This window comes from Artemia franciscana, chromosome 6 (assembly GCF_032884065.1).
Source record: "Artemia franciscana chromosome 6, ASM3288406v1, whole genome shotgun sequence".
NCBI classification, from domain to species: domain Eukaryota; kingdom Metazoa; phylum Arthropoda; class Branchiopoda; order Anostraca; family Artemiidae; genus Artemia; species Artemia franciscana.
The window spans coordinates 2,241,955-2,265,722 of record NC_088868.1 but is presented as its reverse complement, the minus strand read 5'-3'; the positions used below and the strand labels follow the sequence as shown (position 1 = coordinate 2,265,722).

Genomic DNA, 23,768 nt, shown 5'->3' with positions numbered 1-23,768 from the left:
AAACTTTCCAGTGGTTTCAGATAACAGATTATGGCCAGAGGCCCATATAGCTGCGCACACACCTTCTTCACACCAGTCTATTTCCAGACTCACACTTCAAACCTTCCATAAAGTTATAATATTCTTTAAATTCTTCCTTGAGTTCTCTTTCCTATCCATTCGGGGATTGCTTTTGATTTGACCTTAGATTAAATAAAAAAAAACAAGTTTTTTTAACTGAAAGTAAGGAGCGACATTAAAACTTAAAACGAACAGAAATTACTTCGTATATGAAAGAGGCTGCTTCCTCATCAACGCCCCGCTCTTTACGCTAAAGTTTGACTCTGTCTATCAATTCTTCTTTTTAAAACAGTAAAAAACTTTAGCGTAAAGAGCGGGGCGTTGATGAGGAAGCAGCCTCTTTCATATACGAAGTAATTTCTGTTCGTTTTAAGTTTTAATGTCGCTCCTTACTTTCAGTTAAAAAAACTTGTTTTTTTTTATTTAATTTCTGAACGTTTTTGAATCAATGCATGTTTTGATTTTGGCTCTCCGCAGAGGAATAATTAAAACGAAATTTGCATTTTTTTTTTTTTTGGCTAAATGGCTTTCTCATAATTTTGATCGAATGATTTTGAGAAAAAAAGAGCGGGGGAGGAAGCCTAGTTGCCCTCCGATTTTTTGGTTAATTAAAAAGGCAACTAGAACTTTTAATTTTTTACGAATATTTTTATTAGTAAGAGATTTACGTAACTTATAAATTAGCTTACGTAAAGAACTTTTGTATTCTCATATTTTTATTACATATATGAGGGGGTTCGTCCCCTTGTCAGATCCTCACTCTTTACAATAAAAGCTTAAATTTTGTCCCAATTCATTAAGAATGACCCCAGAATCACAAAAGCCGTAGAATAAGTAGTTGAAATTACTAAAAATACTTTAAAGTAAAGAGCGAGGTATTAGGAGGAGGTGAGCCCCTCAAATGGGTAATAATTTCTGTTTGTTTTAAGTTTTAATGCTGTTCCTTACTTCCAGGTGAAAGTACTTTTTCATATTTATTTTTTCATTGTGTTTTTAAATAATGCTAGTAAATCCTGCGCTCCCTTCATGGAGATTTTCATCCCCCATGACAAATTATCGATGGAAAGTTCCCCCAGCATATCCCCTTCTTCTCAACCCCTCCCCCAACCAAAAAATCCTCCTGAAAACGCCTGTACACTTCCCAATAACCATTACTATATGTAAGCATTGGTCAAAGTTTGTAACTTGTTGCCCCTCCCATGGGGACTGTGGGGGAGTAAGTCGTCCCTAAAGACATAGGTATAAGGTTTTTCGACTACGCTGAATAAAATGGCTATCTCAGAATTTTGATCCGTTGACTTTGGTAAAATAATTAGCGTGGGAGGGGGCCTAGGTGCCCTCCAATTTTTTTGGTCACTTAAAAAGGGCACTAGAACTTTTCATTTCTGTTAGAATGAGCCCTCTTGCAACATTCTAGGACAACTGGGTCGATACGATCACCCCTGGGAAAAAGAAAAAAAAAAAACAAAAAAACAAAAAAACAAATAAACACGCATCCGTGATCTGCCTTCTGGCAAAAAATACAAAATTCCACATTTTTGTAGATAGGAGCTTGAAACTTCTACAGTAGGGTTCTCTGATACGCCGAATCTGATGGTGTGATTTTCGTTAAGATTCTATGACTTCTAGGGGGCGTTTCCCCCTATTTTCTAAAATAACGCAAATTTTCTAAGGCTCGTAACTTTTGATGGGTAAGACTAAACTTGATGAAACTTATATATTTAAAATCAGCATTAAAATGCGATTCTTTTGATGTATGTATTGGTATCAAAATTCCATTTTTTAGAGTTTTGGTTACTATTGAGCCGGGTCGCTCCTTACTACAGTTCGTTACCACGAACTGTTTGATAAATAGCAAGCTTGCGCTTCTTCGAACAGTTCGTGGTAACGAACTGTAGCTAAGCAACATAAGAGGTACAAGCTGGCAATCCATTTAGGGCCAAACCAAAAGCAGGTTGTTTCCAAAAGGGTAGAGAAATGGCCTCAAGGAAGAGTTTAAAGGATACTGGAACTTCATGGAAGGGGCAAAGAGTGAAGCTGTTAAGCAGCAAAGTACAAAACAGTCTGTATAAGTCAGCTAAGGATAATCCATAAAGTATGATTAGTTTTCACTAGTAATGTGAATCCAGTATATGTTTGAAAAAAAATTATGATCCCATGGATCTTGCATCAAAGAATATACCTAATATTATAAGGACCAAAAGAATTTCATGGAATTAACAAAAGCTACAAAGTTTAGACTTCCTGACATCCACCAGACGGACAGAATTTTATAATTTATACTATTTTGTTGTACATTATATCGTTGATCTATAATAGTATACTAGTTGTTATGAATGAGATGCTGAGCTAAGACATTTCTGCTAATTAAATATTAAATGCTAAAGATACACCTCGGGAACCATAGATTAGTCAATTTTGATAGCTTTTATGGTCGACGATAATGTTGTACTCCTGGTGAAGGGGGGGGGAGGGGTCTATTTTAGCTAAACTCATCCCCTAAAATCCATAATTACCAACTTTTTGTAGTAACTAACATAACTTTTCAGTAAATAGACACCGCTCAATGTAAGTTGACCCTCGCCTGAATCAAAATCCTTAGTACAGGTCTTGCTAAAAACGGAATTTTCAGGTCAAAATAATCTATGAAAATCGTACACCCTTAAAAATCAGTTAAACGTCCAATTATGATTACAGTCGAGGATTCTATCTCACAAAAAGAGGATATTATTAAACTATACCACAAGGAGGTGGACTCAGGGCCACCATACTCATAATCCTAAATGCTTTAGTACTTCAAGAACTTCTTATTCAAATTATAGTCTTTTTTTCATTATTTCTCCCTCCCCTCTACCCAGAAAAAAACTTGCTTGCGTATCTATACTTAGTATTTAGTGATTTCAAGGCTACTAAGGAAAAACTATCATTTTGACTGCATGATCATCATGAGCATACGATCGATATGACTTCAGTGCACTGGTACTAAATATTAAATAATTTCTCAGACCACTCTGCCTTCTCATTTACAATTAATATAAAATGAAAATAGCCTACTGAAAATAGTCCCATTTCAGTTTATTCAATAAATTGTTCGCGGTATATCAGCTTTGACTAGGGAGACTTCCTTTGCGGCTTGAGTCAAACAGTTCGTGGTATCGAACTGTAGTAAGGAGCGACCCGGCTCAATAGTAACCAAAACTCTAAAAATGGATTTATGGTACCAATAGCTACATCAAAAGAATCGCATTTTATTGCTGATTTTAAATATACAAGTTTCATCAAGTTTAGTCTTACCCATCAAAAGTTACGAGCCTGAGAAAATTTGCGTTATTTTAGAAAATAGGGGGAAACACCCCTAAGAGTCATAGAATCTTAACGAAAATCACACCGTTATATTCAGCGTATCAGGGAACCCAACTGTAGAAGTTTCAAGCTCCTATCTACAAAAATGTGGAATTTAATTTTTTTGCTAGAAGGCAGATCACGGATGCGTGTTTATTTGTTTTTTTTTCCAGGGGTGATCTTATCGACCTAGAATATTGTCCTAGAATGTTGGAAGAGGGCTCATTCTAACGAAAATGAAAAGTTCTAGTGCCCTTTTTAAGTGACCAAAAAAATTGGAGGGCTACTAGGCCCCCTCACACGCTAATTATTTTCCCAAAGTCAACGGATCAAACTTCTGAGATATCCATTTTATTCAGCGTAGTTGAAAAACCTTGTAACTATGTCTTGGGGGACGACTTACTCCCCAACAGTCCCCGTGGGAGGGGTTACAAGTCCAAAATTTTGACCAGTGCTTACATATAGTAATGGTTATTGGGAAGTGTACAGGCGTTTTCAGGAGGATTTTTTGGTTGGAGGCAGGGGTTGAGAAGAGGGGGATATGCCGGGGGAACTTTCCATCGAGGAATTTGTCATGGGGGAAGAAAATTTCCATGAAGGGAGCGCAGGATTTACTAGTATTACTTAAAAAAAAACGATGAAAAAATAAACATGAAAAAGTTTTTTTCAGCTGGAAGTAAGCAGCAGCATTAAAACTTAAAATGAACAGAAATTATTACCCATATGAGGGGCTCACCTCCTCCTAATACCTCGCTCTTTACGCTAAAGTATTTTCAGAAATTTCAACTATTTATTCTGCGGCTTTTGTGATTCAGGGGTCATTCTTAATGAATTGGGACAAAATTTCAGCTTTAGTGTAAAGAGCGAGGTACTGACGAGGAGGCGAACCCCCTCATAATATATATATGAATAGATATGTGAATATATATATATATATACATATATATATATATATATATATATATATATATATATATATATATATATATATATATATATATATATATATATATATATATATATATATATATATATATATATATATATATATATATATATATATATATATACTAGCTGTTGGGGTGGCGCTTCGCGCCACCCCAACACCTAGTTGGTGGGGCGCTTCGCGCCCCCCCCCAAGCCCCCCCCCTGCGCGCGTAAGTCGTTACGTGCCATATTAGTTACGCGCCATTGTAGTTGTGTCCCTGTGTCCCACCTGTGAATAGAGATAGATATAAATATATGTTTTTAACTACGTAAAACATTCGAATATACAACATTCTTCGCTGTCCTATTGTATGTGCATATAAATAGATTGTCAGGTTTACAATCTATTTGTCCCGGTCGTCATTTGTGTCCCTGTGTCCCAGTTTGTAATTTCTCTTTGAGTGTCCCGGTAGTCATTTATTTTCCCTGTGTCCCGGTGTCCCGGTCGTCATTTGTGTCCCGGTGTCCCGGTCTGTAATTTCTATTCGAACAATCCCTGTGTCCCGGTGACTATCATCGCTATCATTTTCAGTTTTGATATGTTTTGACTCTCGCTGTCCAGGTGGATTTTCATCTAACTGCGTGGTTTTGCGTTCTTTAGCCGCAAGCCTGTTTTCTTGCTCTTCTTATGATTCCCCGGCACGCTTTCTTTTCTTACTTTCTCTATCAGCTGCAACCCTGTTTTCTTGCTGTTCTTGTGATTCCTTGGAACGCTTTCTTTTCTTACTTTCTCTATCAGCAGCAAGTTTTTTGGCATAAACTCTTTGAGCAGCTTCCTCGGCTGTTGCCATTGTAGGTTCTTCGGTCATTTTACAATTAAACATTTTTCCGTGAACAAATTTCTTAAATACCATTAATGACGTCACCGTCATAGCAAAAATGACGACAACTAACTTCATGACGTCAGTCGACACAGAAACATGACGTCACCTGACACACAGACAGACAGACAACTTATTTTTATATATATATATATATATATATATATATATATATATATATATATATATATATATATATATATATATATATATATATATATATATATATATATATATATATATATATATATATATATATATATGTGTGTGTGTGTTTTTAACTACGTATTTCTTGCGAATATACAACATTCTTCGCTGTCCCATTGTCTGTGCAATAATGATTGCCCTTGAGCTTTGTTGATGGTGATTACTAATCGAACATTCCCTGTGTCCCCATCGTCATTTATATATCCTCCTGTACCCCCGGTGTCACCGTTGTAGTTGTGTCCCTGTGTCCCGGTCGTCATTTATATTCCCTGTGTCGGGGTCGTCATTTGTGTCCCGGCGTCCCAGTTTGTAATTTCTCTTTGAGTGTCCCGGTCGCCATTTATATTCCCTGTGTCCCGTTGTCCCGGTCTGTAATTTCTCTTCGAACAATCCCTTTGTCCCGGTCGTCATTTATATATCCCCCTGTGCCCCAGGCGTCCCCGTTGTAGTTGTGTCCCTGTCGTCATTTATATTCCCTGTGTCCCGGTCGTAATTTGTGTCCCGGTGTCCCAGTCTGTAATTTCTCTTTGAGTGTCCCGGTCGTCATTTATATTCCCTGTGTCCCGGTGTCCCGGTCGTCATTTGTGTCCCGGTGTCCCGGTCTGTAATTTCATCAGTTGACAAACATGACGTCAGTCGACAAACATGACGTCAGTCGACACACAAACATGACGTCACTCGACACACACACAGAAAACTTATTTTTATATATATAGATTATACAACAGGGGACCTCTTGAGGCCAATTTATATTTGTTATTTTCTACAAATCTGGGCACATACAACAGTAAAACAAGCAATGATAAAAAAAAAGAAAAGAAAAAAGAATGAAAATACATTCCCGCAGATGGGTTAAAAACTTTTTCTCTTCTACAAAATTAAAAAAAGTGAACTAGATATTTTTATATAAAAGAGCTTAAAAGGAGCTAGATCCTCCCAAACCATTGTTAGAGACAAGTTAGAGCAGGTTAGCAACATTTCTAACAAGTTAGAAATGTTAGAGACAAACCATTCATAGAGACAAGTTGCAGGTCTGTCACTTAACCTTGTGGCAGCAGGAATCAAACCCCTGGTCCTGTTTTGTCAGGTAGCGGATCCATCCACTCTGCTACCACAGGATAAAACAGACTTGTCAAGTGGGAAAAGAGCTTACCTGGTTTAAACTTCCCTCAACTCACTTGAAGAAAATCCACTTAAAATTTACAAACAACTATAAGACCACATCAGTAAGGACTTAAAATGAAATTAAGAAGAGTAACATAAACAACTTCATAGCTATAAAATTAAACATAGGAATAATATACCTTTTCTTCATCTCCATTACTGCTATTGCATGTTGATTCTTCAGTGAGGGGTAAAGTGGGTGGGGCTATCGTGGAGCCTGTTTGTCGGCTGAGATACGGCGAGGGACTTAGTGAACTATCTTTTCTGTCAACAAGAGTCATCGTGTTGACTGACTGCATTGAATTTCTACCAGTTGTAGTTCTAACGATGTAAAGAGTTTGGTTAAGTACAATGGTAACAATCTTATAATAGTTTAAAAGTAGTGACGGTATTTCAATTGTCTTTGAACCAGAATGGGAGGGGGGCTAATGGAAGAATATTTTGATTCTAGTTATCTCTCAGGACCCCCCAGCCTGAGATGCCGTCGAAACAATTAAGTCAATTACAGACATTGATTATTAAATAGTTTACAATTGTTTGATAACATAATTGACAATTAGTAACATAATAAAAATAACATAAAAAACATAATAACATAAAAAAAAACTCAAGCATTATCAAAGAAATGAAGCTTCTGAGATATGTTTAACTAATAAACTCAAAGACAAAAGATTAAGCTAAAAATTAAATAAAAATTAAAAAAAATTAAAAAATAAGCTAAAAATTAAGCCAAACAATAAGCTAAAAGATTTCAATATATAAATGTGTAAGGAAAGTGAATGGCCTAATAAGAATAATTTGAAATATTATTTGAATGTATGTGTGCTTAGTCTTGAGCTCCCTTTTTAAACTAATATATCGACAGGGGTGGATACACAATGAATGTATGGAAAGGGGGACTAATGAAACTTGGGTCCCTTTGGTATTCTTTGCCCCTCCACCCTTAGAAATAGAGCAAATTTTGTTCTTCTGGAGCAAGGGGTAAGCGCCCCTAAAGCCATCCTCTGGATCAGCCCCTGATTATTTAGCAGTCAAATCTTTATATCCCGAAAAGAGGTAAGGTTACATCCTAAGATTAAACAATGAATAAAATGCTAGACAGGAATATCAAAGAGATTTCTAGTTTCTAGAGCGTCCGCATAAAATTTGAGAGGATGGAAAACACATTTCCTGAATATTTTTTAGTGAATCAAAAGATAAGCGAGATTAGGATAATCCAAATTAGGATTTTGTTAGTCCATTAAGTCTTCTTCCACTTCTTTTCGTATTTGCTCAATGTGAAATTAAGGCTGATCGACCCGAATGAATAAAGCCATAAAACCTGACTTTGTTACTCTTTTAGAATAGAATTGAATATTATTTATAGGCTAAAATAGCATACAAGCTAGCACAAGCACGTTAGAACAATTACAATGATAGAATAGATGTTAGGGGATAAACATAAAACAAAAAGTTAAATTAATTATTAAAATGCGAAACAAAATAGGGAACAAAAGAGTTTTTGCACCTCATGGTCAACATTTGAGGACACAAATCAAGCTGGGTATTTGGGGCCCTACGAGCATTACGTCTTGTATTAAGAAGGATTGGGGTATTTTATTTGAAGGGGGAAGAAGATGTCGATGATAGTCAGAACTAAGGCACTTGTGCCCAAAGTTCATGGTAAGGATGCGACATCTTGATTCCAATGTAGTAAGTTCAAGTCTAGCCAAACCTTTATCGTATGTAATATAAGGCGTCCCCAGTATAATTTTTAGTGCTCTTCTTTGAATGCTTTCAATTTTAGAACATTGGTCTTTGGTCAACCCAGGGTGCCAGACAGGGCAAGTATATTGAAGACAGGTCTCTTTTGTGTCTTTTTAACCTTTATTAATCTCTTCTAAATGCATAGTCATATCTCAATGTGTATATCTTCTAGTTTATTAAAGTTAACTGACACAAACGGCAAAAGAGCCAAAAGTAGGACTTTCCTACCATATTGTGTATCGTGTACCTTTACTTCTATGTTCTTAAAATATACTTTTTTTTATCGTATATTTGGCTTATAGTTATTCCAATGCGTGGTTTTTCTTTCGATCAAACACCATTTTGTGGGCTATCAGGCTATTTTCCTGAATTCCCACAAACTTATTTGCGCAATAAGTTACACTGAAGATTAATTGAATTAATACTTACCAGTATTGAATCTGCTTCTACCTATTGCTTCTATCTATCTACCTTATTATTCTATCTATCTATGTATCTAACTATTGATTCTTTCTCACTTTTTAGTTTAATCGACTTGTAAATTTTAGCTATGAAAACTTTGTAACTAGTAAGAACTAATAAGAACTTTGCTCTTTTCTAGGTTGCCCCAATGGAGCATTTCTTATGGTAATTTCTTATGGTATATTTCTTATGGTATTTCTTATGGTATATCTTATGGTATATCTTATGGTATATTCTTATGGTAATTTCTTATGGTATTTCTTATGGTAATTATGGTAATTATGGTATTTATTATGGTAATTTCTTATGGTAATTTCTTATGGTAATTTCTTATGGTATTTCTTATGGTATATCTTATGGTAATTTCTTATGGTATATTTATTAAAGTAAATTGTTTAAATTTACATATAACCAAACTTTCTTATTATATCGTGACTCTTTTATTTGTATCTTCGTAATGCTAAATTAAGTCGTTATTCTTTATTAAAATTTTAATAAAGTTATTTGGCTGGATTGGCGTACAACAAAATTTAGGACTTTGGTACAATATTGTGTATCTCTTACCATCCCTCTTTTTATGTTTCTTTAATCGGGGTTGCAGCGTTAGCTTAAGCCTAGTAAAAGACGAACATGTCCCATAGTAACAAAAAAAAGCCCGAAGCCACCCTAAAATGGTGTCGGATCAAAACAAAAAATATACCTTTGGAACCACTTTTGCCATAAACCCTAAAAAGAAATTTACAGCCCCTTGGCTTGAAAACAAGGGAAGTGGATGCAACCACGCTGCATTGGAAGCATTTTTTTTTCGTTTTCCCTCTCTGCAGCTAGCGAAGCACTCTAATATATAAAGAGCTGTTTAATGGCTAATAGTCTGATTTTGCTTCCTCATCAACGTCCCGGCTCTTTCTCTCAACTCTACTTTTTAAAACAATAAAAAACTTTAGCGTAAAGAACGGGACGTTGATGAGGGAGCAGCCCCTTTCATATACGAGGTAATTTCTGTTCGTTTTAAGTTTTAATGTCGCTCCTTACTTTCAGTTAAAAAAACTTTTTTTTTCTTGTTTAATTTCTGAACGTTTTTGAATCAATGCATGTTTTGATTTTGTCTCTCCGCAGAGGAATAATTAGAACCAAATTTGCACATTTTTTTGGGCTAAATGGCTTTCTCATAGTTTTCTCATAGATCGAATGATTTTGAGAAAAAAAGGAGTGGGGGAGGAAGTCTAGTTGCCCTCCGATTTTTTGACCTAAAAAGGAAACTAGAACTTTTAATTTTTTGCCAACGTTTTTATTAGTAAAAGATATACGCAACTTATAAATTAGCTTACGTAACGAACTTTTTTATTCTCATGTTTTTAATACATATATGAGGGGGTTCACCCCCTCGTTAGTACCTCGCTCTTTACACTAAAGCTTAAATTTTTTCCCAATTCATTAAGAATGACCCCTGAATCACAAAAGCCGTAGAATAAATAATTGAAATTACTAAACATACTTTAGCGTAAAGAGCGAAGTATTAGGAGGAGGTGAGCCCCTCATATGCGTAATAATTTACGTCCGTTTTAAGTTTTAATGCTGCTCCTTATTCTGCGCTCCCTTCATGGAAATTTTCTTCCCAATGACAAATTCCTCGATGGAAATTTCACCAAATATGTCCCCCAGCATACCCCCCTGTTCTCAACCCATCCCCCAACCAAAAATCCCCCTGAAAACGTCTGTACACTTCCCAATAACCATTACTATATGTAAGCACTGGTCAAAGTTGGTAACTTGTAGACCCTCCCACGGGGACTGTGGGGGAGTAGGTGGTCCCCAAAGAAATAGTTATAAGATTTTTCGACTACGCTGAGAAAAATGGCTATCTCAGAATTTTGATCCGTTGACTTTGGTAAAATAATTAGCGTGGGAGGGGGCCTAGGTGCCCTCCAGTTTTTTGGTCACTTAAAAGGGCACTAGAGCTTTTCATTTCAGTTAGAATGAGCCCTCTTACAACATTCTAGGACAACTGGATCGATACGATCAACACCTGGAAAAAAAAAAACAGACAAACACGCGTCCGTGATCTGCCTTCTGGCAAAAATACAAAATTCCACATTTTTGTAGATAGGAGCTTGAAACTTCTACAATAGTGTTCTCTGATACGCCGAATTTGATGGTGTGATTTTCGTTAAGATTCTATGACTTTTAGGGGGTGTTTCCCCCTATTTTCTAAAATAAGGCAAATTTTCTCAGGCTCGTAGCTTTTGATGGGTGAGACTAAACTTGATAAAACTTATATATTTAAAATTAGCATTAAAATACGATTCTTTTGATGTACCTATTGGTATCAAAATTCTATTTTTTAGAGTTTTGGTTACTATTGAGCCGGGTGTCTCCTTACTACAGTTCGTTACCATGAACTGTGTGAAAATCCGGGCTTTCTTACATTACTGTGTCACTTTGCATTTTCTTGAAAGATAATGCTTAGAGTGGAAAATCAAAAATTAAAAACATTTAATTTTGGATTCATACCATTGCCAAAAAAAGGAAAAAAATAGAGTTACCTACCTTGTACTGATAGTGAACCTTGACCAAAAGGTTTTGGAGTCTTGTCTCTGTCTGCTGATGGAAAAGCGCTCCTTAAATGTTTTCCACCTTCTTTTAAGCTCTGCGCGAACTTCACCATTGACTAGACAATATAATACTGCTACAAAAAATCCCTAAAAAAAAAATCAAAATAATAAATATAACACTTTTTTTAATTCGTGGGAAGAAATCCCCATTGGACATGCTATATCGGTGAAAAATGTCGGAGAAAAAACGAAACAACGCGGTTAGTCCAGTAGTTCGATCTCGGTTACGGAGTGCTCTAACACCGAATGGTGGCCTACTGCAGAAGGAACAATTGAAAAAATAATCTTACCTCCCATGAAAACGGAGCCCAGTGAAGGGCTAATTTTTTTTTCAAATGGCTGAAAACTTATAGCCGTCATTTTATGGGCCAAAGAAACTCTAATGCATGATAAAAAATATTGATTTGTGACTGAGACATACAAAAATTAATGTTGAGAGAAATTTCAGAGTCTGGTTTTCTTAAGGGGAGATCTCGGAAAGCGTGAGAAATTTAGGGGTCATTCTTATCCAGCATTGAAGCTGCTGTGATGACAACATAATATTTAATTTATAATACTGAATTAATAATAATATTTAATTTAATGATAATTTAAATAATTTAATAATAGTAATAATTTAAAAATAATTCAACATAATGATTAATAATATTTAATTCCTTGAATTCTTTTCCTATGCCACTTTGAAAATTTGAAATAAGATGTACCAAAAAATATTCCTTAAAATATATAGAAAACAACTATTTATACCAGTAATAATAATTTACTTTATACCCGTCGATTTAACAAAACTTAAAGGGGAATAACTTAGTACAATGAGTATACAATGCTCACTGATATTTTACCTGATAGTACAATGAGATTGGTATTCCCTGAAAAATTCAATCCTGGTAAGAATGCACCTGTTATCCTTGTTCTTAGGGGATCTAACTTGGGCCTCACACCATAGAAAGCTTCACTGATCATACGCATCTGGATCACAAACTTCCAGGAAGCCAATATCCCTTATTATTTGCTTTTTTGTCCTGCGCTAAAGCAGGCAAATTCACAATACACCTAAATACAGTTGTTAAAAAAATCTCCACTATCATCGAAAAAAGAAAAAAAGTTCCGTGTTGTAAAAAGGAAGAGAAATAACCAAGTTGTTTGTACTAACCTGGAAAGATGCAAAAAATTGATCACAGAAAAGCCAAACAACCTCCACTGTTTCATTAGTTCCCATTGCTCCAGACATCCACAGAAGAACAGTGTAGTGAACACCAAATAAGGGCATTAACACTAATGTAGACTTCCCCCATTTTCTAGAAAAAAAACAAGATAGAAAAATACAACGATGCTTGTGACAGAAGCACCAATTCATCATCCAAAGAGAAAAACATATATTACTTTCCAATAGCACCAAGGTCAAAATTGCGTTAATTTTGTTAATTGACGTCTGCGACTTGTTTTTATAAGCCAATAAGATTATTTTTGAAGCCTAAGCTAAGAGAGAAATACATTTTTAAAATTGTGATTACTTCTACTGATTAACTTAAAACAGAACAGAAAAAGAAAAGAAAAAGGCAATAAAAAGAATTAATAAAGTAAACACCACCACATTGGTTTAACAGTTTGAAATTTTAAGTTATATAGAGTAAATATTGTTTAAGTCAAATGATTTTTTTCCAAATAAACTAAATGTTTCTCTGAGATATATAACCCACATTTAATCTTGATTAAGTTCAGTTTTGATTAAAAATGAAGGAAATATTAAAAATACCTGGGAGAAAACGAGGGTTAAGTTGTTAGCCAACAGGCCTAGGGTAAAGTTTCCAAGGATTTCCCTACACCTTCACAGATGAGAAGTGAGCCCCACCCTTGCTCCAGTTTGCCTTAAGACCCCAGGAAATGATTAAGAAGAAAAGGTTTAAAAAGATCAAAAATGCATTTTTTTTTGTATTTTGCCTCCAACTCTTTCAAGAATAAAGGTTATACCAGTAAATCACAATGACAGTTTTATAAATATTTCCTTACAATTTTTGTATTTTCGCTTTGTTTTGTTGATTTGGCCATTCAGCTTCTCACCCTTAAATTCCTCCCACAAAAAATTCATATTCTAGAGTATTCTGGGCCAGGGCTGGGGCAACAAAATCTGAGAGATTTGTTTCTATATAACCACGAGTTTATAAATGGTGCCACCGGACCAGGACAAGGGATTCAAAGTGTCGAAACCCCTTAAGAGCGGTGGTATCTTTCTGATTGGCACTTTTTCAGATTTAATCGGCAATTTTGCAAATTAATAGCAGTTGGCCACCGATGAAATACTATTAAAAAAATCTTGCGATTCAAGACATATAGTTAATTTTATCGGCTTTAATATTCTATGGACTTTGTTTTGGCCAGTGCATAAACTTATTACCCCCGATATGGCCAACTCTTGGTTAAAATTTGAAGACGCTCTTCTAGAGCGTTAATAATAGAGTTAATAATAATAGAGTTAATAATAGCTTCTATTATTATAATAATACCTTCTAGAGTTAATAATAGGTCTTCTAGTTTCAAAGAGCTATTATTAACTTTTTCTGTTCAAACGCGGCGCTTATTAAAAATGTCAAAGCTAGACAATGCTAAAAATCTGCATGTTAAAAAGAATCATTTTTTTTTTCAAAAATAGCGTAATCAAGAATAACAACGTCCTGGAATCATAGCGTAATCAAGAATAACAAAAATAGCGTAATCAAGAATAATTTTAGGATTATTGAGTTAATAATAATAGAGTTAATAATAGCTTCTATTATTATAATAATACCTTCTAGAGTTAATAATAGCTCTTCTAGTTTCAAAGAGCTATTATTAACTTTTTCTGTTCAAACGCGGCGCTTATTAAAAATGTCAAAGCTAGACAATGCTAAAAATCTGCATGTTAAACAGAATCAATTTTTTTTTTTCAAAAATAGCGTAATCAAGAATAACAACGTCCTGGAATCATAGCGTAATCAAGAATAACAAAAATAGCGTAATCAAGAATAATTTTAGGATTATTGAGTTAATAATAATAGAGTTAATAATAGCTTCTATTATTATAATAATACCTTCTAGAGTTAATAATAGCTCTTCTAGTTTCAAAGAGCTATAATTAACTTTTTCTGTTCAAACGCGGCGCTTATTAAAAATGTCAAAGCTAGACAATGCTAAAAATCTGCATGTTAAAAAGAATCAATTTTTTTTTCAAAAATAGCGTAATCAAGAATAACAACGTCCTGGAATCATAGCGTAATCAAGAATAACAAAAATAGCGTAATCAAGAATAATTTTAGGATTATTGAGTTAATAATAATAGAGTTAATAATAGCTTCTATTATTATAATAATACCTTCTAGAGTTAATAATAGCTCTTCTAGTTTCAAAGAGCTATTATTAACTTTTTCTGTTCAAACGCGGCGATTATTAAAAATGTCAAAGCTAGACAATGCTAAAAATCTGCATGTTAAAAAGAATCATTTTTTTTTTCAAAAATAGCGTAATCAAGAATAACAACGTCCTGGAATCATAGCGTAATCAAGAATAACAAAAATAGCGTAATCAAGAATAATTTTAGGATTATTGAGTTAATAATAATAGAGTTAATAATAGCTTCTATTATTATAATAATACCTTCTAGAGTTAATAATAGCTCTTCTAGTTTCAAAGAGCTATAATTAACTTTTTCTGTTCAAACGCGGCGCTTATTAAAAATGTCAAAGCTAGACAATGCTAAAAATCTGCATGTTAAAAAGAATCAATTTTTTTTTCAAAAATAGCGTAATCAAGAATAACTATGTAACAAATATGTACTCGTAAAGGGGTGCGGCCTAGACTTGAATATACTAACATCTCCCTTAAATATGGAACATTACGAAAAAAAATTTAACTTTTCTATTAATGTCGTGCTAGGTGAGGGAGGGGGGAGAGAAATTTTGGATTGGTATACCATAAAATTTTCTTTAAATTTGAAAAATTACGGACAAATAGTTCGATTGTTATTTTTTTCCAGCTAAAAGAGTTTGAAATAATAATTAGTTGATCAATTAATGGATTGATCAATTAATTGAATTGGGTTGATGAATAAAGTTTTGTTGGGAGGTGGGGGCACCAAATAATTGTTCGGGGGAGTCTAGTTTTACTTGTATTTTTAACGATAATTTACACTTTGGATTTTCTAGATTTGTTGTAGAGATAGTGTTTTTAGCTGTATTTTCACGACCAAGTTACGAGTCAAGAAATATTTCTAAGATGGGGTGGGGGCTATATACGGCCATAATGCTAGGCAATAATCACTGGGGTGAGCTATGCCCCAGTAAGAATACTTTTTATGCTAGGTAGCACCACTACCTATAGGTATTTTTCTATTTCTGGCACTTAAATCTTAATTTGCCCCAAAATTACTATTTTGGAAAATTAATTTTTAAAATTAATAAAAATTAATATTAAATAAAATTAATTTTAATTTTACAAAATTAAAATTACAATTAAAATTAAATTAGAAATTATTGGATGCTTTTCTCAGGATAAATTCAAGGCGCCAGGAGAATTAATAATAGCTAACAATAAAGGAGCATTATCGTCATTATAATTATGTTTCATGGGCCTAAAACAAACTAGAAAACGGGAAATAAAGTCGTTTTGTTGTTTGATAGCATCAAAACACTGGTGGCTTAAGTGATGAGGGGCCAGAAACTTTAATACATACAACGTAAAATAAGATGTTACAGTAATAGTATATCCTTAATTGCAGACTAAACAGAGTGACAAAGTCACTCTTTCTTGAGAGTGAGTTCTTCTTTTGTACCTCTTTAATTGAATTATGACAACAAATGTCACTGTCGAAATTCCTGCTTTCACAACAAATGCGGGGGCGATTAGATTTCCCAAATTCTTCACAAGTGGTGTTAGTACGGTTAGGAAGATTTTAGTAATAGAATTCTAGTTGCTCACTCTGTGACTAAGTTATGCCTTGGAAGGACTGATTGACGGAGACAGTAGTAATTCAGATGAATTTTGCACACAGTGACAGGAAAAAATACACCTAAATACATAATATTCCAAATAAAAATACGATTTTCTTGTTAGGATTTTAACGCCTATACTGGAACATTTACGAATAGATGGTGTCTTAGCTTAAGTAAATTGGGTGTACAGAAAGAGAATAGCGATGGTAACAGATTACTACATTTTGTAGGTATATTAGTTACAAAATGACCCATAGATTAAAATGGCAAGACACGTTATTGTAAATAGAAGACTGACAGGATCAGGGCAGGAAACTAGGGCACATAAAAGTGATTTATCGACGTTAAAAAGTAAAGATCACCCTCTACTAGTCTCTATACTTAATTTTATACAGAAATTCTTTTCCATTTAGTATCAATGGTGATAGACCCATATATGCCCTAGTTTTTGCTCTTGATCCTACCAGTGTAGCTAGGCAGGCCACGTAAGATGTCATCTACCTATGCCAGAGGCGCCATTTGGGGGGGGGGGTCAGGGGTGGGCAAATGCCCACCCCAGATTTTCCAGGGGGCCCAAGCTTCCACCACAAAGGGCCCTTTGCCGGCCATAACAATCCATTATGTCAAACATAATCCATTCTGTTCAATTGATTTGAAATTACTGCACGCCTATTAACCAAAGAGCGTAATTACTTGACGACCCTTGGGGTAATTACGCTATTTGCTATTAATTATTGTAAACTTTGGAAGTAGGTAAGATACATAATAAAATTTTCAAGTTCTGTCAAATGCCCATTTCCTAGATGATTACGCGGCACGAAGTGAGTCGGGGGGGGGGGGGCCAAGATGGAGTTTATGCCCACCCCAAGATTTGGTCCAAATGGCGCCTCTGACCTATGCACGATAAGCTAGAATACCATCTATGAATATTAGTTTGAATGTCGGTTTTAAAATCCCTAAGGTTAGAATAGCCCTGAATATTTGATATTTAAAAAATATTGAGCTGTAAAACATCCAATTTTTGGTTCTTGGGGAGGGGGTGGAAATGGTACTTTGGAGAAGATAATGTCCCAAGCTTTCGTAGCGTACAAGAAATATAATGACTTAAAACAAAGTTTGTTTGTATTTTTCTCATTGTACTAGGCAACACTGCACTGTCAATTGGGTCAGTAAAATTTGTGTTAAACTCCATGTTAAAGCGCCAAAGATTACTCTGTTATTAGTCGCCCAAACTCCTTCCGTTGGACCATCTTATAGCTTCAATGTTCTATTTTTTTTGTTTAATTGTTTTTCTTTTTTTCCTGTTTTTTTTTATCTGCGGTTTGCTGTCATTATTTTGTTGATAGATACTTCATACTGAAATAAAAGGTACACTGAAAATTCAAGTTTTACTAACCACAGATTATATATGAAAGAAGGCCAATATTCAGACCAAGACTGTACCCAGGAGGGTAGGGGATTTGAACCCCCACCCCCCCGAAATGTTGGTCTGATTCGTAAAAACGTAACAGAAATGGATATAAACAATTTTATATGCGTTTTTGAGTTTATTTGTGTAACTCTCCCGAAAAAAAACCCTGGGTAAAACATCCCCTGAGAAAAAATCCTAGATAAGGCCCTGATTCAGACAATCTGCTTCTTGTGCCTGATTTACTTTTTAACTCCATGTTAAAGCGCCAAAGATTACTCTGTTATTAGTCGCCCAAACTTCTTGCGTTGGACCATCTTATAGCTTCAATGTTCTATTTTTTGTTTGTTTAATTGTATTCCTGTTTTTTTCTGTTTTTTTTTTTTAATCTGTGGTTTGCTGTTATTATTTTGTTGATATATACTTCTTGAGATGTTGAAATGTGGTTTAAAAACCTCGTGGTCATCCCAAATTAAATCATTACTAGAAAAAGTAGGAATGCCTTATTTATGGAATAATGGTCTTTGCTCTAGTGATGTACCAATAAATTTAGAAAGCCAGGTACGATTTATATTAGAGAGTCAGGAAATTCAGCATTGGCAAGGGCTGGTTTTAGATTCTACAACCCTACAACATCATAATCAGGCAAAACCTAGTTTTGGAGAGGAAGTTTATTTTAAATTTAATTTACCGGCTATGATTCTACGTCGTTGGATTCAGCTTGGGGCGAATTGTCTTCCAATCCAGAACAGGCAAAAAACGTTCGACAAAAATAAAATGATAGTTGGTCCTGATAGGTGGTATGCTTGTCCCCTTTGTAAAGATGATGATGAAGACTTGGATCATTTTCTCCGGAAATGCCCGGTGCTCTTGGATTTACGGGAAATTTATTTGCATGGGATTAATTTGATGCTTCCGGGTATTCTACAAAATCGTAACCCAACCACAATTTTTCGAGTGGGAGTATATATAGATAAATCCTTAATAAGAAGAAAAAGTTTTATATGACTAATTTCTTTTATAGTTTGACTAGGCACTTTTTGCGTTGAATTCTGTTTTTTGTGCGTGTTCGTACTGTTGTTAATTTCCTTGCTTGTTTGTTATTTATTGATATTTTTGTGTGTATATGGCCCATGGGTTTTTGAAATACACCCATCTATCTATCTATCTATACTTCTTACTGAAATAAAAGGTACACTGAAAATTCAAATTTTACTAACCACAGATTATACATGAAAGAAGGCTAGTATTCAGACCAAGACCGTACCCAGGAGGGTAGGGCATTTGAACCCCCATCCCCTGAAATGTTTGTCTGATTCGTAAAAACGTAACAGAAATGGATACAAATAATTTTATATGCGTTTTTTAGTTTATTTGTGTAACCCTCCCGAAAAAAATCCTTGGTTAAAATATTCCCCGAGAAAAAATCCTAGATAAGACCCTGATTCAGACAATCTGCTTCTTGTGCCTGATTTACTTTTTCTTGTACAACCTCATCCCTAGACGTTATGAAATGATATATCTGGTAACAGGTACTCATCTATGATATTTATCCCTTGAAAAAGTTGATTATCGACTGTTAGGTTATCGTTTTACTATAATTTTACGGTTTAAAAAGGAACTAAGGGCTAATATTCCAAGCGGTCCGAACCCAATGCTATACAAAAAAAAACCTTACCGCTCATGCTCAAAAATTTTATAAGACGTTTTTACAAGGGCCTTATTGTGAAAATTAAACAAAAAAAAATAGTTTTTTCAACTGAAAGTAAGGAGCGGCATTAAAACTTAAAACGAACAGAAATTACTCCGTATATGAAATGGGTTGTCCTCTCCGCAATCCCTCGCTCTTTAGGCTTAAGTTTTTAATTGTTTTAAAAAGTAGAATTGTGGCAAACAGTGAAACTATAGCGTAAAGAGCGAGGGATTGCGGAGAGGACAACCCATTTCATATACGGAGTAATTTCTGTTCGTTTTAAGTTTTAATGCCGATCCTTACTTTCAGTTGAAAAAACTAGTTTTTTTATTTAATTTCTGAACGTTTTTGAATTAATACATGTTTGATTTGGGCTCTCCACACATAAACTATTAAAATGAAATTTGCATATTAATTCTTTTTTTGGCTAAATGGGTTTCTCTTAGTTTTGATCAGACGATTTTGAGAAATAAGGGGTGGGGAAGGAGACCTAACTGCCCTCCAATTTTTCGGTTACTTAAAAAGGCAACTAGAAATTTTAATTTTTAACGAACGTTTTTATTAGTAAAAAATATACGTAACTTAAGAATTAACTTACGTAACAAACTTTTATATTCTTATATTTGTATTATGTATATGAGGGGGTTTGTCCCCTCGTTAATACCTCGCTCTTTACGCTAAATCTTAAGTTTTGTCCTAATTCTTTAGGAATGACCCCTAATAATTCTTTAAGAATGACCTCTAATAGAAAGGCCGTAAATTAAACAGTTAAAATTAATAAAAATACTTTAGCATAAAGAGCGAGGTATTTATCACCTCCTAAATACCTCGCTCTTTATGCTAAAATATTTTTAGAACCCTCGTATTCGTAATAATCTCTGTTCGTTTTAAGTTTTAATGCTACTCCTTACTTTCAATTGAAAAAACTTTTTCATTTTTATTTTTTCATTGTTTTTTTTTTATAGTAATGCTTGAACATCTCGCGCCCTTTTCATTGAATTTCTCTTCCCCCATGACGTATTCCTCCAAGGAAAGATCCTCCCACATAGCCCCCTCCCCTCAACCCCACCCCCAAACCAAAAAAAAACTGAAAACGTCTGTACGATTTCCAATAACCATTACTGTATGTAAACACTGGTCAAAGTTTGTAGCTTGCAGTCCCTCCCCCAGGGACTGTGGGGGTGTAAGTCATCCCCAAAGACATAGTTATTATGGTTTTCGATTATGCGAATAAAATGGCTATATCAAAATTTTGATCCGCTGACTTCGGGAAAAAAATGAGCGTGGGAGGGGGCCTATATGCCCTCCAATTTTTTTGGTCACTTAAAAAGGGCACTTGAACTTTTCATTTCCGTTAGAATGAGCTTGGGCCCCCCTCGAAAATCTAGGGTGGGCATTTGCCCACCCCTGACCCCCCCAAATGGTGCCTCTGTGTTTCCCCCTATTTTCCAAACAAGGCAAATTTTCTCAGGCTCGTAACTTTTGATGACAAAGACTAAATTTAATGAAACTTGTATATTTAAAATCAGCATGAAAATTCGATGTTTTTGATGTATCTTTTAACGTCAAAATTCCGTTTTTTAGAGTTTCGTTTGCTTTTGAGCCGGGTCGCTCCTTACTACAGTTCGTTGCCTCGAACTCTTTGACAAACAGCTTCAGTAATGTTTGAAGGTTGTAATTATCTAAGCTAGTGTCCTGATTACTAAAGAAGGAGAGAGTCAAAGACCATATTTTACAAGTCTCGTTTGAAAGCACCATCCTATGTCAACTATTTTAAATGGAGTGTATTTGTAGTAATTTTATTAAAGGCCATAGTTAATTAAAGGCCATAATTATTTAAGCTAATGTGTTCCTTATCACAGAAGGAAAGAGCAACAATCCATTTCTGCCAGTGCCTTTTTGTAAAGCACCGTCAAGTGTTCAGTTTTTGAATAGAGTGCATATTTAGCAATTTTTAAAGGCAATAATTAGTTCGGCTGAAGTGGCCATTTCAGCGAGAAAAAACCATACACTGTTCTTTGTAGGCCTTGTTCACAAAGCACCATCCAGTGTCCAATTCTTAGGATAGGATATATTTTTAGGAGTTTTTAAGGCCCATAATTAGTTAAAGTAAAGTGGCGTTTATTGCATCAAGAGAGACAGAGGTGCCATTTCGGCCAAACCTTGGGGTGGGCATGAACTCCATTTTGGCCCCCCCAACTTTCACTTAAGAAAAAATGCGAGTTTTGGCAGCACATCGATCGAATATTCTAAGTAAAAATTCATTTTCAGCACCCGTGTGTTGCATGTAACCCAATGTCGAACTCACCCACACTGACCTTTAAGATTAATTATAACATCAAACATCATAATCAACGAGGTTAAGTGATTAAACTGAAAGTGGAAAATTCAACCAGACTAAAGGCTGGACCTCCTCAGCGAGAAACTTTCTTATTTAAGTAAACAATACGTCGGTGAAAGTAATAGGTGTGCAGTAATTTCAAATCAATTGGACAGAATGGATTATGTTGAACATAATGGATTACTATGGCCGGCAAAGGGCCTTTTGTGGTGGAAGCTTGGCGCCCCCCTGAAAAATCTGGGGTGGGCATTTGCCCACCCTTGAACCCCCCAAATGGCGCCTCTGAAGAGAGAACCAGAGACCAATATTTTTGAAACTCGATTTCTTCTTTGATAGGGTCAATTTTCAATAATTTTTGAAGACCTAATTATTTAAATTAAAGCAGGTTTTATTACAGCAGGACAGAAAAAGAAACCATTTTCCAGCCTTTGTTTGTAAAACACTCTCCAATGTTCACTTTTTCGAATTCGGTATGTTTTTAATAGTTTTTAAATAACATAGTTGGTTATGCTAATGAGGTCCATATTTCAGCAAAAAAGGACCATATACACTTTTTGACTAGACCTTGTATATAAATCCTTATTAAATATCCAATTATTTGGACAAGGTATATTTTTAGTAGTTTTTGTTAAAGGCCATAATTAGTTCAGCTAAAATTTTGGTAGTTTTTAGTATTTTTTTCTTTACCAAATTCTCAGTAGTTTTTAAAGGCCATATTTAGCTAAGGTAAAGTGGCCTTTATTGCATCAAGAGAGAACCATAGACCATTTTTTGAAACTCGATAATAAATTATGATCCCATATATACTTCTTTAATAGGGTCAATTTTCAGTAATTATTAAAAGCCCTGATTATTTAAGTTAAAGGGGTCTTTATTACAGCAGGGGAGAGCAATAAACCATTTTTTCAGGCCCTCGTTTGTAAAGCACTTTCCAATGTTCAGTGTTTCAAACGCAGTACATTTATAGTAATTTTTTAAATACCATTATTCGTTATGCTAAAGAGGTCCTTATTTAAGCAAAAGAGAACCGTATAACCTTTTTGACTAGACTTAGTTTATAAAACACCCTCCAATGTCCGATTCTTTGGATAAGGTACATTTTTAGTAGTTTTAAAAGCCATAATTAGTTACGCTAAAGTGGCATTTATTCCAGTGAGAGAACTACAGACCATTTGTATTCCAAACATCGTTTACAAAACACCATCCAAGTTCCACTTTTTTGATAGGGTAAATTTGTAGTAATTTTCAAAGTCCATAATTTCTTCAGCTAAAACCGTCTTTATCAAACAGTTCGTGGTAACGAACTGTAGTAAGGAGCGATCCGGCTCAATAGTAACCAAAACTCTAAAAAATTGAATTTTGATATAAATAGCTACATCAAAAGAATCGCATTTTAATGCTGATTTTAAATATATAAGTTTCATCAAGTTTAGTCTTAGCCATCAAAAGTTACGAGCCTGAGAAAATTTGCCTTATTTAGGAAAATAGGGGGAAACACCCCCTAAAAGTCGTAGGATCTTAACGAAAATGACACCATCAGATTCAGCGTATCAGAGAACTCTACTGTAGAAGTTTCAAGCTCCTATCTACAAAAATGTGGAATTTTGCATTTTTTGCCAGAAGACAAATCACGGGTGCGTGTTTATTTGTTTGTTTTTTTGTTGTTTTTTTTTCCCAGGGGTCATCGTATCGACCAAGTGGTCCTAGAATGTCGCAAGAGGGCTCATTCTAACGGAAATGAAAAGTTCTAGTGCCCTTTTTAAGTGACCAAAAAAATTGGAGGGCATCTAGGCCCCCTCCCACGCTCATTTTTTTCCCAAAGTCAACGGATCAAAATTTTGAGATAGCCATTTTGTTGAGCATAGTCGAAAATCTTAATAACTATGTTTTTGGGGATGACTTACTCCCCCACAGTCCCTGGGGGAGGGGTTGCAAGTTACAAACTTCAACCAGTGTTTAGG

The 23,768-nt window shown here is 34.9% G+C and overlaps 1 protein-coding gene across 1 annotated transcript in view; it reads right to left on the bottom strand.

Annotated features, from left to right (window-relative positions):
- LOC136027902 (secretin receptor-like) overlaps positions 1–23,768 on the bottom strand; it is a gene marked incomplete in the record, with an annotated part of 69,613 nt that overhangs the window by 5,243 nt on the left and 40,602 nt on the right. Inside the window, 3 exon segments of the mRNA XM_065705333.1 lie at positions 6,722–6,902; positions 11,337–11,488; positions 12,555–12,699. Of these exon segments, the coding sequence (XP_065561405.1) occupies positions 6,722–6,902; positions 11,337–11,488; positions 12,555–12,699 (478 nt within the window).